This window comes from Choloepus didactylus, chromosome 27 (genome assembly GCF_015220235.1).
Source record: "Choloepus didactylus isolate mChoDid1 chromosome 27, mChoDid1.pri, whole genome shotgun sequence".
Classification (NCBI taxonomy): Eukaryota; Metazoa; Chordata; class Mammalia; order Pilosa; family Megalonychidae; genus Choloepus; species Choloepus didactylus.
This window is the reverse complement of record NC_051333.1, coordinates 6,030,915-6,049,649: the sequence shown is the minus strand read 5'-3', so window position 1 is coordinate 6,049,649 and position 18,735 is coordinate 6,030,915. Positions and strand designations below refer to the sequence as shown.

The 18,735-nt window shown below is 46.0% G+C and overlaps 1 protein-coding gene across 1 annotated transcript; it reads right to left on the bottom strand.

Annotated features, from left to right (window-relative positions):
- Positions 1 to 3,915: 3,915 nt before the first annotated feature.
- Positions 3,916 to 18,464, bottom strand: LOC119521245 (beta-1,4-galactosyltransferase 3-like). The gene is given in 7 exon segments (XM_037819323.1): positions 3,916 to 4,348; positions 4,432 to 4,536; positions 4,738 to 4,860; positions 5,874 to 6,061; positions 7,464 to 7,699; positions 9,181 to 9,461; positions 18,275 to 18,464. Coding segments are annotated over 7 exon segments (1,098 nt in total). The 5' UTR covers positions 18,286 to 18,464; the 3' UTR covers positions 3,916 to 4,194.
- Between the last annotated feature and the right edge of the window lie 271 nt (positions 18,465 to 18,735).

Here is an 18,735-nt window from a genome sequence, read left to right as displayed (position 1 = left end):
GTGAGTCAGGGCAATTCTAGTGAAACCCACTTCTGACACCAACTGCCATAAGTTCAATAACTTCAGACAGCAACTACAATGTAACTCTAACTCTAATTATCAGGAGTTAGGCAAGATCCCATGTTATGGCAATCTTCTATAAGACTGCCCTTCAGAAACCAAGTTCAGGGGCCAGGTCTCCCAACCTTCTGACCAACTGGCTACAACTTTGGGGATTTCCACCCCCACCCCCCAAGTAAAATAACTCACTGGAATGGCTCACAGACTCAGGAAAGCACTAAACTTATGATCATAGTTTTATCATAGCAAAAAAAAAAAAAATAAATAAAAGCCAAAAGAAGAGGCACAGGGGGCAAGATCTGGGAGGGTCTGAAATGCAAGCTTCTGTCTCCTTTCCATGTGGGGTCAGAATGTGTCAATCTCCCGGTCCATCAATGTATATTGTCAATCATGGAAGCTCACCCAAGCTTCAAGTGTCCAGAGTTATACAGTTATAATTAATACAAGCAGTGTCTACATGGTTGAACTCAATCCTCAGCCCCTCTCCCCTTCCTGGGAGGGCACATTTATATGATGTGGCTCAGAACCTCAATCCCCTAATCACAATTGGTCTTTTCTGATGAGACCAGCACCCACACCCACCCACCCACCCAAGACTACTGGTGTGGCTGGCCCTACCCTGTCATCTCCTTGGCATAAACTGTGAGGTGTGGTCTAGGGTCCACCATGAATAACAAAAGACACTCCTATCTTGGGAAATTCCAGATTTTTTAGAGATTCTCCCCAGGAGCAAGGAAAAAGGCAGACCTCTTTTCAGAGGCCAAATTTGTTGCTATGCAGACAAAGTTTAGCATGATCCTAAATTAACTCAAACTCAGTGCTTTCATCTGCCTCTTCTATCTGTGCCTAGATATCAACTATCCATCAGTTCAACATAAATTGAGCACCTTTGGACCTGCCCCAGAAACTGCCATCAAGGATAGAGAAAATGATCAAATTCCTGATCTCTTTTCACAAGAAAGACACTGAATGACAGTGAGAATTCATCCTACTAGTGACACTGGACCTATAGTTTCTAGCAGGAGAGTATAGGGAGGAGTTTAGGACAGCTATGACAAGGTGTGATTCCTGGATCCAGTGAAGGAGGAGCTGGACATAAGGGTAAGGATGCAAAGGACCCACTGAGAAGGAAATCCCCCATCCCCCCATACTGGGGATTCTGACCAGCATCTCTGGATGTTTGGGGCTCAGAATGTTAAAAACTATAGAAAATAACATCGGTATTTGCTCTAACTTCATTTTGATAGATCAAGCTTGTAAGAACCAGAATTGTTTTTCTTTTTTCTTGACTTTTATTTACACACGATGTATGAAGACTCACAGGAAGTTTTGGCTGTCTTCTTAAGGAAAAGCTAATGACAACCTCACACAAATTATTCTAGCTTGTAGTAGAGGCAAAATGAAAGCATCTGCTCTTCTAAAGACAATGTTAAATAAATGAAAAGGCAAGATAGATTGGAAGAAAATATTTGTAACACATGTATCTCTCAAAGAATCTTTTCTAGGATATATAAAGAATTTTTACAATACACCAGCCCAATAAAAAATGGGAGGAGGATTTGAACAGACACTTCAAAAAAGAGCATAAATGAATGACATAATTAATCAGCAGGGAAATGCAAATCACATTAAAATCACGAGATACCACTGTACATCCACTAAAAAGACTGGCTATACCAAGTTTTGGAAAGGCTGTGGAGCTACTGGAACTGTCATGCATCTGATAAAAGACATCTGTGAAAACCTACAGAAACTATCACCCAAAACAGGGAAAATTTAGGAGCATTCTTACTCAAATCAGGAACGAGACAAGGGTGCACATTGTCACCCTTATTATTTAACATTGTTAAAGAGATCCTAGCTATTCAAGTAAAACAAAAACAAACAAGAAACATAAGCTGAGAAAAATTCTCATTACTTGCTGATGATATTAAAGTCTACACAGACTTTATAGTAACCTAATTACAGAAGTTGCATTCCATCTCCTTTGCCATAGTCTGTTGTTCATAAGGAAGCCATCGATTCCACCTGCCACTCTAGAAGAGAGGCTCATCCAAAGGAGTGACTCATTAGAGGTCACCTTGGGATGAGCCCACCACACCAAGAATAAGGGCAGCCACATCCTGTCAAACACATAGTTGTATTCCACCAGTTTCCTTGTCCAGGAGAGGACAGGGGCTTAGGACTGATACCACCATGAATGAGGATGGTCAATCCAGTAACCCCCAAGGGCCCTGTTAGAACAGTTGGAGGAGCTTCTCCTTTGCAGAGTCATCCATCAGTTAGCATCCAGCTTTGTAATGGTCTTCTGTGGGTTCACTTGGCATGGGCACCTCCCTCTGCAATCAGCCTCCAGGGGGACACTCCACATGTGTCTAACAAGATCTTGCCCAGCCAAGGTTGGCCCCATCCTAGTGAGGTTGCCTGGAGTCCACCAGAATCCACTGAAATCCAGGGGATTTGTTTGTTTTGTCTATCTTGATCCCAGATGCATCCCCAGTGCCCAGAAGAATGCCTGGTACTAGTGGTGCTCAATAAATACTGGTTGCATAACTCACTCCATGAGAGCAGGGTCAAGACCCTGTCTTCCTCACCTCTGTGTTCCCAGGGCCCAGCAGAGATGGAGGACTCAAAACAAAAGGCCTGTGACGTCTACATATTCCTTATACAAATCCATGGAAGGGTAAGGTTCTATAGGGGATCCAAAGTCTTCATAACATGAAAATAATCCTAATTAACTGATCATTGATAAAATTAGCCCCAACCAGACATCCCCCCATAATTAACCCAAGGGTCTATTTAGACCTCTGCTCCATCCTAATTGCATCAGTTATCTTGTGTCAATCAGTCTTCTCTCTGTGTCGGTCCCATGAAACAGATCGCTTGCAATACATTATGAATGTGATGTAAAGAAACTGCAAAGTAAAACTGCAAATATCCCAAAAGATGCAGGATTTCACAAGATCATGAGTGACGAAAGTGATGTTTAGAAACTGTGCCAAAATCATGGTTGTAGAAACACCCAGTAGTGTTAGACGGGTTACCATTAGAAGAGGAGAAAATCAATAAGAACAATGACATAACAATTTGAAAGGGTATGGCTGAACATCAAAGGCTTACCGATGGCCCTTGAGAAAAGTTGCAAATGACTGCAACAATTTTTTCTTGAACACCTACTCTGGGCCAGATATAATTTTAAGCCTCTTATGTAAATTAAGTCATTTATTCCTCAAACCGTCCTAGGAGGTAGGCTACTGTTATCACTCCCATTTTAGAAATGATGATGACACCGAGGCCCAAAGAAGTTGAATGAGTTCTCCCCAAACCAAACATCCAGTAAGGGAAAAAGCCTGCATTGACCCTCTGCAGTCTGATGGCAGAGCCTAAGTTCCTAACATTATCCTACTTTACCTCTGCATATGCTTTTTATTATTAGGAAATGAAAGCCATGAAAGTGAAGAATTAATGCTTGATCCATCTCTTGGTTGTTCTAAGAATTAGCACAAGGTTTGGATTTAGTAGGGTGAGGCTCATGGGCTCTGGAGCCAGACTACCTGGATACTTCACTTTGTGCTCTAGCCCTAATTTTTGGTGGCAAGTGATCTAACCTCTCTGTGCCTTCATCTCCCCAGTTGCACAGTGGAAGTGATAATGGTTCCCACCTTGGGGAGACATTTTCCGATTCATGCATTAATGTGTACATAAAGCATTAGAAGGATGGCTAGCCACTGGCAGTGCAACATTAATGCTACCAATTGTCTTCACTGAAAATGGAATTTCATTAAATCCTAAAGATATTTTCAAAATTTTAATTTTATTATTCAGAGTGAAGTCTCAATCAAAACTTCCCTCGCACAAAGTATTTACCACAAAATTCTGGTCCCCATCTGAAGTGCATCTGCTTGAAGTTGAAGGGACCTTTTCCTTTTACTAACTGATATCTGTGAAGGAGGACCTCCTGGACATAGCTGCTGAATGAATAAATGAATGAATGGATGAAAACAACAGATGGGAGTTAGGGATGGCAGAAAGGAGAAACACGTAGAAGAAACATTTCTTTAATGAGGGAATGGGTGGGAGGGCTGTCCTGCAGCCCTGGTCTTGGGGACTCCATTCTCGACTCTAGATGCTGCCTCAGCTTGGCACTGGGGATCCTGAGGCCAGGAGGCTGACGTCCACGGTGAGGTTGGTGTAGAGGGGCTGCCATTCCTTGGAGAGAAGCCTGTAGTCCAGCGAGTTTATGCCATCGTGCCGCCATGTATGGTGGGTCTGGGACAGAAAGCGAGGCCTGGGGAAGGGCAGGGGGAGCTGTGGGATCCTGGGGCCCAGAGAGGATCCAGGACTGACCACCCCACCTCCAACCCGACTCACCTCCAGAGACTCCACCAGTGGCCGTACTCCTGCTCCTGCTCAAGCATGTGGTAGCGGCCAAAGAGCAGGTGGGGCTGTGAGAGGAGCATCCTGCTTAGTTTCACCCTTCCAGGGAGAGGAAAAGGGGCAGTGGGACCAGCCCCTCAGTCGACAGAGGCCTGTGTCCCCCCAGACCAGGATGGCCCATGTCCCCTCTGGCCCAGGAATCCCCACTTATCCCCTCAGAACAGGGCAGCCCCTGACCCCCCATGTCAGGGCAGAACCTGCAGCCCCTCATGCTAGGCTCCCTAGAACCAAGCTCCCCACCTGGCAGCAATGTCGTCATCCTCACCATCCCGGTCCCAGCAGGTATTGGGGAAGCCATTTATCCTCAGGTAGTGAATGGGGCACAGGGCAAACACCCCTCCAAGGTAGCCTTTGTAGGGCAGTCTAGGGAGGCCGAGAGATGGAAGCAGAAGGAATTTCAGGCAACAGAGGTCCTGGCCCCTTCCTGGCCAAGATCTCCGAAGTCCATTTCTGGGTTTGCCCTTCTCCGCTCACCCGTGACAACCCCTCCCCTGACCATTGTGATGGCCCCTCACCTGACTGTTACGTATTCAACTGTGTCCCCCAAAAAAGATATGTTCAAGTGCTAATCTCTGGTCCTGTGAACGTGAACATATCTGTACATAGGATACTTGAAGATGCTATTAGTTGAGACGAGGCCAAATTGGATTAGAGTTGGCCCTAATCTAATCTGACTAGTGTATGAACAGAGGATATTTGGACGCAGTAAATAAGACAGAGAGAGGAAGGCCATGTGACAGGATCTAAGACTGAGTTATGCCACCAAAACCAGGGAGCATCGTGGTTTGCCAGCTACCACCAGAAGCCAGGAGAGATGCACAGATGGATTTTTCCCTTTAAGAAGAAGCATGACCCTGCTGACGTCTTTATTTCAGAATTTATTCTCCAGAATTGTAAGATAATAAATTTCTGTTTAAGCCAAATCATCTGTGGTACACTGTTAGAGCAGCACTGGCAAATGAAGACACCTGACCTTTGGGACATCCCCTCCCCTGAATAACCCAACAAGCCTTCATGTGACCCCACTGACAGCCCCTTTCTCCCACCCCTGACCCTTGACCCTCAGCCCCTCCTCTCATATGTTCCCCTTCTCTGACCTCTGATCTCATCTGACCTCTGCCAAAGCCCCCTCTGCCCACCACTTTATTAAGCACATCCTCTGGCTCCCCCAACCCCAATTGGCACCCTCATCCAAGAAGAAGGGTTTTCCCTGTCCTAAGGACTTCCCCCAGCTCCTACAGTCCTGCCCCTGCCTCAGCCTCAATGATCAGGGCTGGGGCCCTTGAACCCACCATACACCGATAGGCAGGTGAGGTCCAAGGAAGGGCAGGGCTTGGTCAGCAGTCTCTCACAGGAGTCCCCATCCCACTGCCTACTTGTAGTTGAACTTGTCAATGGCCACAGACACATGGGCAGGGAAGGTGTCACAGATGTAGAGGTTGCGATCATCCTCTGGGAGTAGGTCCACATCATGGAAGAAGCAGCAGTCCCAGTCCTCCTCCTTCATGGCCTCCCAGAACCCCACATTGCGCAGCTTGCCCCGGTTGAAGGCAGTGTTGTTTACCTGGGGTGGATGGAGACACTCAGTGCTGCGCCCACCACTGAGCAGTGGGTTCTCCCCCACCTGCCAGGCTTGTTCTCGTTCACCTTTTCAAGTTCCATTATCCCCACCTGGGACTCCTTCTCATTCCCACTGTGGTGCTGGCAAACTCATACTAGTCCAGGAAGATGTAGTTCACTGGTTACTGCCCCCTGGGATCCCACTCATGGATCCCACTCTCATCCTAGATAGTCAGTAACTCCCTCCTCTGGGCTCTTCCTCTTGAGGTTCTCAAGGATCATCACCTTCAAGGGGCTGAATGAGACAGCAGAGGTTAGGGATCATCAGGCATTGCCTGTGTCTCTCTTTGTCTCTGCTCCTGCAGGATGGAAACTGGCTCTGATGTCTAGGGACCAGCACAGGGTCTGGTTCTCCTCTTCCTTTATCATCATTATTCTCCTCTTCACTTTATCACCATCATCATCCTCACCATCATCATCATCATCCTCATCACCAGCATCAGCATCATCACCATCATCACTATTTTCATCTTCAACAACTTTAGCATCATCACCTCACCTCCCACATGGCTATTACCAATATTACCACTATCATCAAAACTGTCATCACCATCAGTATCTTCACCATCTTCTTCACCAAAATCATCATCACCATCACTATGAAGACCATCATTAGCATCATCTTGGTCATCACCACCACCACCCCAAATATAATCTTCATCATCACCACCATCACCATCATCACCATCGTCACCATCACCATCAATGCCTTCTTGACCATGTTCATCACCAAAATCAACACCATCACCATCATCATCATAACTGTCAACATCATTACCATCATCACTATCACTCACTGAGTACTCACTATGTGCCAGGCACTGCCTCCTGCTTAACATTAACTCAGTGAATCCTTCCCACAAGCTTGTCTCATGAATGAGAAAACTGTGGCACAGAGGATATGTTCCCCAAGGTCATACATAATTTATACTAGGTAACAGTGTGCTGATTGAATGAATGCATAGATAGATGAATAAATGGTCCCACATCCAGACCACATAGCTAGTAAGAGGTTGGGATTCAAACCGACAACTAACCTCAAACCCAATACTTTAATTTACCCTTTAACTTTACTGTGCAGCCTGGCCAGCCCTGAGCTCAGGGAGCCCTACACTCAGCTGGGACTATAATCTCTGTAGCCAATCCAGCTGTTCCCAGACTCAGCCAGTCTAGACCAAACCTCCAGCCCCAGGCTGAATTCCTCCAATTCAAGTGCTTAACTCACAAATTCTGCCTCCTAGAAGCTTCCTGACCCAGACATTCTCACCTCAGAGAGTTACGGACTTCATTTCTCCATGGCCCTGCTCAGACCCCTCTGTTTCTGCCCCTCCCCATTCCTGCCGTACCTGGTTCACCACATAGACGGTCTAGTGCAGCTGCTGGCGCTGCAGGAAGGGGTGCAAGTGGAAGAGCCAGTGCTGCAGGTGCTGGGCTTGCCCATAGAAGGGCACCACTACCGCTGTGTGGTGCTGTGCCCGGCAGTTGGGTGGCCAGTATTGTCCCCCCAGCTTCACCAGTGGGTTCTTCTTTACCACCTTCTCCATTGTCAGGTTCTCCGGCATCATCACCTTCAAGGGGCCATGTGAGAGAGGTAGAGGCCAGGGAGGGTCAGGGGCCTGCCCCGGCAACCTCACAACCTGGTTTTACTGGGTTAATTAGTGCCCCCCCCCCAATTCCATATCTAGCTGAAATCTCAGAATGTAACCTTATTTATAAATAGGGACTTTGCAAATGTAATTAGTTAAGATGAGAGCATACTAGTATCCTCGTATGAAGGCAATGTGATGGAGGCAGAGATTGGAATGATGGGTCTACAAGCCATGGAATACCAAGGATTAAAGGCAAACTTTAGAAGTTGGGAGAGATGCATGGGATGGTTTCTTCCTCAGAACCTCCAGAAGGAACCAATCCTACTGATACCTTGATTTTGGACTTCTGAACTCTTATTTGTGATCTTTTGCTATGGAAGCCCCAGGAAATCAATACAACAGTAAAGAGGGCTCACGTTGACGGAAGTATGCCCTTCTCTCCTAGTTTCCCCCCACCTCTCTGTAACTCCTCTGCCCCATCTCTGACCCCTCTCCCCTAATTATATATAATCTCTGGGGGCTGGTACTGGCCCCTATGTTTCTTACTCATCTCTCCTTCAACAAGCTCATCACCTCCTGTTGCTTTTCTTTTCATGGACCCCGATGGTCCTAGATCTGCCTCCTAAGTTCCAGTCTGGTGCCTCCCAGATGTCTCCACCTGGGTGTTTCTCAGGCCTTACACTCTCACTACATCTCAGACTATCTTCGTTCTTGGTTCCCCTTTCATCGAGGGTGCCACTATCCACCCACTCACTTCCCAGCCTTGTCTCTTCCATTTCTGTAGCAGATAGTAATTTTTCCAAAGATGGCCATAAAAGTATCTCTCATTCAAGATGTTTTTCTTACAATATGACTTTGGTACTCCTACTGAAATGTGGATTTATGTCCCCATGCCTTAAAATTGAGTGGGCTTTTATGGCTGTTTCAATGAGAGGAGTTTGCCAGAGGTGACATCACATGGGCTTCTGAGGCTAGATCATGAAAAAGACACATAGCTTCCACCTTGGTTCTTGAACACTTGCTCATGAGGTCTTCAGGTAAGCGGTCTAACTGCTCTGTGGCCACCATTCTGTGAGGAAGCCCAGACTAGCCCAGATGGAAACACTACATGGAGAGGAAGTGAGATTACACGGAGAGAGATAGATGCCCACTCAGCTCCCTACTGTTTCAGCCTCCCGCTGTTTCAGCTCCAGCCCTATCTCACCGCAGCTGTACGAAAAACTTGAACCACAACCCCCAAGTTGCACCCTTCCAAAAATTCTTGACCCACAGAAATTTTGAGAGTTAACAAAATGATTGTTTTAAGCCACTAAGTGTTGGGGAGAGTCATTATGAAGCAGCAATGGATAACCATCACACTTCCAAATCACCCTCAGTCACCAGGTCCCCTTCCTTCTGCCTCCAGATTCCACCCTGCTCAGAAAGCCTTGCCAGCTCCCCAGAGTCTGAGGCAGGGGGACTGCCGCAAGCTTACTGATGTAGGGTGAGACGATGGGGCAGGTGGGCAGATCCTCCTCACTGATGTTCACAGGGTGGATCTGGCTGAGGTTGGTATAGACATCCTGGTAGGGGATTCCTGGAGAGGAGACCTGGACCAAAAAGGGCAGCTCTTCTCCCACCTCTGGCCTGTCTTGTATTAGGAAGCGCAAGAAGGAGGTGAAGCCATGGTGGTGGTGGTTTTGGTAGAGTAATGCCCCCAAGAGCAGCAGCTGCACCCCCAGAAATAGTATCAGGAGCCCCCTCTGCTGTGCCACTCTGGGAAAGGAAACACAGGATCATTCCTTCCATTCTGCAAAACCTTCTCTTTTGCCCATAGCCCCATATGACTCAGCTCCAGTCTTCTGCATCCACCCTTCCAACTGGTTTTGTAGACTCCACAGGATGGAGATCAAGATGAAAGACTGGCCCGAGGCCACTCAATGCCACATTTGTGTTATTAAGTTGCCTTGTGCATGCCTTCAGCCTCGTCTCTTCTACCTGCCCCCTCCAAAACTTCTGCTTACATTCTCCAAACGCCTCAATGCCCTTGCCTATAAAATGGGACTGATAGCCAGGTTGTTGTGCTGACATGTAGCGTGCACAGCTCAGAGTATGACACAAGCTCAACACTGTTCCAGGACTGGACTAAGTTCTCCCCCTAGAACTTGGCTAGGATGTCCCCCTACCCCCAAGAACCAAATGGTCCCTGTGTGTTTCCACAGGCCCTGTATCTCCTTCTGCCACGATCCGATCATCCTGGATTGTGAATATCAAGCAACCTCCCCCATCAGACTAGTAGCTTGTTGTAGGCAGGGCCCAAGATCGACTTATCTCTGGGTCCCTAGCATTTGTCAACAGTCTGTTTACTGAGGTAGGGTGAGAGGATGGGGCAGTAGGGCAGATCCTCCTCAGTGGTGTTCGCAGGGTGGATCCAGCTCAAAGGAATGAAGAATAAGTGAATGAGCAACTGAATGAATGAGTAGGTGGTAGACAGATTCCCTTCTCCGCCTGATAAACTCCTATCATCCTTTGGGGGGCCACTGCACGTGCTCCTCATCCAGGGAGTTTTAAGTCCTTTAGTCTCCCCTGGTGCTGTGTCTGGGCTCTCCTGGCTCCCCGTATCCCTGCTGTCACAGCTCGGGTCACCAGAGCTGTAATGATTTGTGTCCAGGTCTCTCTTCCCCACCAGCCTGGGGGCCCCTTGAGGTCAGGGCCTGGATCTGACTCATCACTAAGTCATTCCCACAACACCCAGCACAAGGGCTGAGCATTCGTTCATTTGTATTTATGAATCACCCACTTTGCGCCAGACATATAGGAACCAAGGATACAGTCTCACAAAAAATCAAAAGAATCCCCGCCCCCTGAAACCTACATTCTAGTGGGGAAGACAGACAAGAAAACAGAATTTCAGAAAGCAATAATCTATGAATAAAATGGGCAGTGGAGAAAAAGCAGGGGACTACTTCTGCTAGGGTTGTTGGGGAAGTTACATTTAAACTGAGACCCGGAGGACTAGGAGGAGCCAGCCATGGAAAGAGTGGAGTGGGGAACCATTTCCAGCTGAGGGGACAGCCTCTTACTGTCGAGGCTCTGAGGTGGGAATGGGGCAAATGTTGGAAAGAGGGGGAGGAAATGAGGGCAGAATGGCAACCAGGGCCAGATCAGGGAGGGCCTTCTGGGTTATGGTGAGGGAATGGGGGAATGATGTGATTGGGATAAACATTTGAAAGGTTGTTCTGGAGCAGTGGTTCTCAATCATGGGGCAATTATGTCCCTGGTGGACACTGGGCAATATCTGGAGACATTTTTGGTTGTTATATGATTGGGAAGGAGGTGGAGGAGAGGATGCTACTGTCATCTGGTGGGCAGAATCCAGGGATGCTGCTGAACATCCCACAATGCACAGCACACCTCTCACAACAAAGAGTGATCTGGTCCCAAAAGTCAACAGTGTGGAGAATGCGAAACCCTGCTTTAGAGGCAAGGTGATGTTTCTCACCCATGGAGGGTGACCTGGAGGGGAAGAATGTCCTCCCTCCCCCACCAAAGAAACTTCTAAGGCCCGAGCCCTAGACAGTGCCAGCATTGCTGAGTTGGACTAAGAAGGACAAGGAGAGTTCTGAATTCCTGCTTTGCCAAAGACTCATTGAAGGCAAGGACTTCATGGACTTCGAAGGCCCCTCCCCACCTGCCCCAGCTGTAGGGTGAAGAATCCTGCAATATTCCCCTGTGCTTCAGGGCCTCCTAGCTTGTGCATGATGACTCCTGTTTTGAATTTATACTTGGAGAGAAAGGTGCTTTCACTGTAATGGAAAATGACAACCTTGTGGAAATATGGCAAAGAATGGGATGGGGCTGAGAAGTTCTGCTCTCCCAAAGGAAGCCCTTGAGCTAGAAATGAGTAGGGTTTGTGCTGGTCACTGTTGTTCCAATTAACAGTCTGGAGCCAAGGCTGCAGATTATGAATAGATGTATAAATAAGTTTGTCAAAGGGCAATTGAAGAATTATAGGCTGGTGTACTTGTAACTTAAGTAGTGACTACATTTTAGATGAATTAGACAACTCACTTATCAAGGGATGCATGTCTGGAAGTGGATCTCAAATGGTGGAGCAAGACAGAGTATAATCAGAGATAGAAAACACTTAAACTTTGGAGCAGTTAGAGCACCAAGGAAACAGGAATCCAATTGCAGTAGCAAATTCTCTGTTGTAGGATGGACATAAAGAGTATTCCGTACTGGTGGAATTTCCTCCAGCTTTTCAGCTGGAAAAGTGGCTTACAAAAGAGCATTGTTTCAGAGAACACCATCTAGGCTTTCAAGTGACATTCCTAGATTCAGACGCCCCTCCCTGTCCTTTAAATAAAACAAGAAATCAGACACCAGGCAAGATTTGGTAGTGTGCTTGGGGACCAAGACTGATCCTCGAGATCTCCTGGTGGATTTAGTTGGTTCAGAAGCAATTTATGGATGTGGATGCTGAGTTGAAGCATGAAGCTCATGATAATCCCTTTCCCCAGCTGTGGATGCTGCACGTGCGGAACGCACCTGGCTGCTCTACAAACAGGAGGTGCCAACACAGCCTTGAGGGTACCTCTATTTCCCTTTCCCAAGCAGGGGAGGTGGTGAGGTTGGAGGAATGATTCCTACATGATGCATGCTCTCTGGAACATAACTCTTTACACAGGAGTTGGATGCATCTGATAGTTTCTCTGCAGAGATACCAGCTGAGAGCAACTGTGTTGGTTACATGTCAACCAGCATGAAGATGCCCAGACTCATTTCCAAACCTCCTCCTGGTGCCAGGTTAGGAAAGGCTGTTGTTATTCAAAGTATGGCTTGTCACCTGGACGGCCCAGTGAAGATGACTTCTCCAATGCCAAAGAAAACAGGTGAAAGGTGTTTTATAGCCGGAGAGTATCAAATGATTGTCTTCTTATTCCTCACTCTGTACGTCCTATTGCAATCAGGCATTGACTTAGGATGCAGTGCTAATGCACTTGGGGCTCTTGTGAAAATGTAACTATGAACCATGAAAAAAACTGGCAGTATAATGTGACTATACGTATGGCAGCATAAGGGTGTGTGCTTGTTGCTTCCTCAAAAAGAAAAAAAAAATACTTCTCACTAATGTGAAAAGTGAACCAGGTATGAGAAAATCAACTGCACTTTGTTTCCCAAAGTTACTTAAAATTTCAAGAAATATTTTTGACTTCTTAAACCAGTAGCAACTCTCATGATTCAGCTTAGTAGAGCGTATATCCACATTTTCTAAAACATTGGTGCTCTTTTGCTTAATTATTTTTTAATAATAAATTATATTTTCATTTGTGGGATGAAAGCTCTCTGGCTCTGTGGTGCATTTCTACATTCCTTAGGAATCGCCTGTCATCTGGGGGATCCAAGGAGTCTTCCCCAAGGGTCCCACATGTTGGGACCCCCCCCCAGTTCCCCTTCAGAACAGTGGTCCCTTCCTCCTTAGTGAAGCTTCACAGGTATGTGCTCCCACTTCAGTTGTTCCGAGTCAGGCTGTCTCTGCCCCAACCCAGGGTCCTCTCTTCCCGCCCCTCCCTGCCCGGAAGTGGCCATAATGAAAAGGGAGAGGCTGAGGCACAGGGGACCCTTGGCCACTTAAGTCACACCCCACACACCCTCAAAGGCCTACGCTGTCCAGAAACCACACAGCAGACAAGAGGGAAGGTGTGGAAGCCAAGTCATTGAGAAGCACCTTTTTCCAAAGAAAACAGAATGTAAGAAATGTGCATCTCTCCTTAACAATGGCATCTGTTTTTCTCCCTCCTCAGGAAAACATCTTTCTGGTTGGTTAGGCTCAGAAATGCATGCCCCAAGTCAGACTGTGCTTTTGTGTTGGCAGCTAACCTTTCTCAGTCCCTAAATATCCTGACATCCGAGGAACTGTGTCTTATGGTACACAGAACCAATTTTACCTGACAAAGCAGAGATCTTCGACGTGGGCTATGTGCACAAGTATCTGAAGACTCCCTGGTGTGGACTCCTGTATTCCTATTTATACCTTTCAGCTGAGGGTGAACCTTGGCTCATGGTGACATGTTCTGTATTCAGAATGACTGAAGGAATATGGGTTAGTGTTGCTAATTTTTAAAAAATTTCACTGGAATGTTTTCTGGGACAATCACATTTTTTCAAGTTACACAGGATAGAATACCCAGGTAAAAATTTAAATGATGTTAGAATTGCCATAGGTGAGTAAAGCTGATTTAATCGAGTCGTGTCATGAAATTTTTATTCCACTAACAATGAATCTCAGGTCACCTTCTAAAATAGATTTTCTATTTCTAGTAATGATAACCACTTTACGCTGAAGTTTCAGATTCAACTTGAAACGAAGGAGGTGACGTAGTTTTTCAAAAATTGTTTTGGTGTTTCTCAAGCATAAAAGGCTTTAAGATGACTACGATAATATATGCCTACACTCCCCTTCCCCCAACATCCACACCCTTATGTTTTAGCTACTTCCTATTTTATACCATTTCCTAAGACATAAAACAGGCTAGTGGGAAAATTCATAGACTGGATCAGAAGCAAATGTATTAAGCTTCTTTTTAAAGTTCCTTGTCCTTAAAGCATTGTAAAATTATGGCAGGGGGGGCGGGCAGGCAGGCAGGGCAATTTTGCTTTTTGCTAAGACTTGTTTACGGATGGGAGTGCAGTCCAATAGAAATATAATGCACACTATATACGTAATTTTAAATTTTCTAGTAGCCATATTAAAAAAGTAAAAATAAAAAGTAAAATTCATTTTTTAAATTGTGGTAACACATGTAATGTAGAATTTGCCACTTTTAACCATATTTACATGTACAATTCATTGAAATTACTTACAATGTCTATCATCAACAAGGTGAATTATTTTGGTATTTTCATTTAATCCAACGTATCAAAACCATTTAAATTCCAACACAAAAAATTTAGTGATATATATACATATAGATTTTATTGTCTTTGAACCTGATGTGGATTTTACACTTGTAGCACATCCCAATTCAGACAAACCACAGTTCAAGTGCTCAGCAGCGATATGTGGCCAGTGGCTATATTGGACAGCCACATCTAACATCTATAAACATTCCATGTGTGCCTAGAAAAAAACGTGTATTCCCTAATCAAAGGGTGCAGCTTTCCATTTATGTCCATTAATTTCAAGCTTGTTAGGGGTATTAAAATTTTCCATAATTTTACAATGCTTTGTCTACTTGAATAATTAGATACATTAAAATGTCATACAGTACTTGTGAATGTGTCAATTTCTTGTCATCCTGTTGGTTTTGGTTTTATTTATTTTAGGCTATGATGTTAGGTGCATCCAAGTTTAGGACTGTTGCATCATCCTGGTTATACCTCTTACATCTGTGATATCACTCTCTTACGGATAGTGCTTTTTGACTCAAAAATCTGTTTTGTCTGGTGGTTAACATAACTAAACTTAGATTTCTTTGGGTTATTTTCCTTTTACTTTTAAACTTTGTGTCTTTATGCATTAGATTTGAAGTCTCCTGTAAACAATCCAATAACACCTTTTTTCTTTTTCGATTTCCTAGTGATAGACAAAATTGCTGGTTCCTATTCTTTCCACAGCAGATCTTATTAATAAACTTATTTCTAACAGTTCCACCCAATCTAAACAACACTAGACTGTTAGGTTTTATTGACTACTACATTCCACAAAGGGAGTCCCAACATTAAGCCAACACCTGCCCAGTGCTTGCCCATTTCATCCTTGAAGCTACCTTTGATTTCCTACGTAAGGACACTGAGACAGAGAAAAACCACTTACCTAAAGTCCCTCAGGTCTAAGACCCAATTTAAGTCCAGCCCTGTTAGTCTGACACCAAAGTTCTTTCCACTGCCTGGATCAATGTTTTGGGGAGTCAGGGAAGGCTTCCCCAAAGAAGAAGCTTTCTGAATAGGTTCCGAAGGTTAAGTTGACATCCAGCTCCCATACAAAAAGGGGGAAGGGCAGTCTGGGCAAAGAGGAGCACTCAAGTTTTATCTCTTCTCATTCTCTGATGAGATTTTCAATCTCAGCACTTCTGACATTTTGGGCCAAGTCATTCTCTGTTGTGGGAGCTGGCCTGTGTGTTTTTAAGTTTTGTAACATTTCTGGCCTCTATTCACTAGATGCCAGTGCCCACACTACCCCCCAAAATTGACAACCAAAAAATATCTTCAGATAGTGCCAAATATCTCTAGGGGTAAGGGCAGTGGCAATATTGCCCTGGGATGAGAACCACTGCTCTAACCTTTTAAGGGTTGTACTATTTACTTCTACTTACAGGTGAGAAAATGAAGTCGAGATAGGATAAGCAACTAGTCCACGGTTACACAAGTAGGGGATGGGAGCCCCAGAGTCTGAACCAAGCAGTGCATCTCTGGAGCCTCTGTCACCACTACATCTCATGGAAGTACTTTCTGTACCTGAGTTTTGCATTTATAGGGGTAGAGATAACAGTAAAAGACAGGAAAGGAAAAGCAAACTAGGAGCACATCAGAAGGGGTCTTGAATACCTTGTCTGCTCTGTACCAGACCTTCTGCCCAGTGATGCTGGGGATGCGAATTACAATACAACCCAATTCCCCCCTCAAAGAGCTCCCAACATGAAGGGAAGAGAGACACTGAAACAGACCCAGAGAACCACAGCCCAAGGTTAGAGAGCCTCAGAAAAAGAGGTACCAGGGCCTGACGGAGCCCAGAAGAGGCCTGTGTACAAGGAGGTCTAGAAGGCTTCCTCAGGGAACATGTCCAAGTGCCTACATGGATGAAAAACTGGAATCAATATAGGTAGGCATGGGAATCTCCCAAAGAGAGGGGATAGAATCTGCAAACATTTGGCAGAAAAAGTTATTTCACTGGTAAATTCGGGCACCTGCAAGCCAGCTAGCTGTTCAGCGTTGGGAGATGAGGGCTGAAAAGTTGGCAGGGCTCCGGTCACAAATGCCAGGCAGAGGGACGTCATCTATACCATATAAGTGATGAGAAGCTTGACAGTCACAAGCCCTCTCCAGAGGGCCCCTAATACCAAGCTAGTCATTTTCCCCCAGAATATTAAGTTAACATGTTGCAACAAATGAAACATAAAATGTTTGCAAAGTAACCATGAGAAACGTCTGCTCAATCAGTGCTGGCTTACTGTTGAATCCGGTCACTGAAGACTAGAAGGACTTGCCAGTATACTTGCCTCAGGCCATGAAGATCTCACTGTTGCTCCAAGGAAGGTGACATAAGGAGCCAGAGCACACCTTCTTTTTAGAGCACTTTCCACATGCCAAGCACTGTCCTCATGCTTTATATATATTATCTCATTTAGTATTCTCAACAACTGCTATTATTCCCATTTAACAGATGAGGACACTGAGGCACAGAAAAGTTAAGCCACTTACTCAAGGTCACACAACTAAGCAAGTGGAGCAGGGACTCACCAAGACGGGCTGGCTTTAGTGTATTCTTCACTGATGCCCACTTTGGGGTAAACCTTTTTACCTAATTTTCCACCAAAAAATATGCAAGTGGTATTCAGATCTGCTTACACTATTTAAATAAAGAAACTTCCAAAGCTTAGGAGTAAAACCAACCTAAACTGAACCAAAGGACAACAGAATATCACTTTGGGCCAGGGTGTTTCAACTGCAGCACTCTTGCCATTTGGGGCTGGAAATAATTCTCTATTGTAGGGGGTGAGGGCCACCCCACGCATTGCATGTTTAGCAGCATCTCGGGCCTCTACCTACCAGAGGCCAAAACCCAGCTACCCCCACCTCCACACTGTGAAAGTCAAAACTGTCTACAGACATTATCAAATGTTCCTTAGTGGGGGCAAAATCCCAGTGTTGAGAATCGCTGACTTAGACTCTCTTTAGATTGCTTGATTCCTGAAATTCCCAGTTAACTACTTGCTTTGAAAGAACTAAAAACTTATGCCTGCCCCAGGAAAGGAAGCCATTTCTGATTAAGAGGATTAAATGAAATGAAAACATTAAACATTTAATGAACACTAACTTTGACCAAACACTGTTCTAAACAGTGTCCATGTTACAGAGGCAGGTCCTATTATTATCCCTTATTTACAGATGAGAAAACCGAGACGGTGCACAGACTGAAAAGCAGTGTCCGGTACCAGCTAAGTGCTCATGAAGTGCTGTTATCCCCACCCCTGCCCACATGTCCCGGTCAGCAGCATCACTTGTGCCATCTGGGCTCGTACAGCCCTTGACATCTCCACATTGTTAAGCTTTATCACTCCTATTTCCAGGCCCAGAGGTCAGGCCCTGGCACACAAGAATCCTCCAGAAATAACAGTTAAAAAAGCGCCCAGAGTTCAACCCTCGCTACAGCCTCACCCAAGATACGTCCCCCAATACACCTCATATTCAACCCTCCCTTATCAAAGGCTTCACAAAGATAGAAACGAGAGGATCTCAGAATATAACATGCAAGAGAGAGCAGGGAGACTGGAAGGAGGTTGAGGGCTTGGACGGTGGGGAGCCGGGCTCCATCTCCTGATATTTAGGCTTGTGCCCTAGGGAACCCTGTCTCTCTCCGGTCTCACCTGCGCTCCATCCTGAGCTTTGTCTTCAACCGCGTCTGGCACGGGGCATACAAACCTGGGCAGAAACTGCCCACCGCGAACACGCGAGCCCGGCGCCGTTACACGAGCTCCGCGCTTGCGCAGGGACCCAGGCCGCAAGGCCCCCACGATGTGGACACGCACAAAACGCCCACTCCTGCGAGGGGCGCGAGCAGCCCACCCCGCATCCCCCCACCACACTGCCCCATCCTTGGGCTCTGTCCCACGTCCGCACCTCCTCTCCCTTCTACAACCCCAATTCAATTCCCCACCCTTCGCAGACTTCCACCACAAAACCCTATCACACTCCCACAAAGGAGAAGGGGCGACCACATGCACTTCCTCTTTGGAATAAGCCATACGGGGCCGCAGGTGCTCGCGCACAGGCGCAGGAAGAACTGGAGGCGCGGGCCTAGAGCACTCTGGGAGACACACGCGGGGCG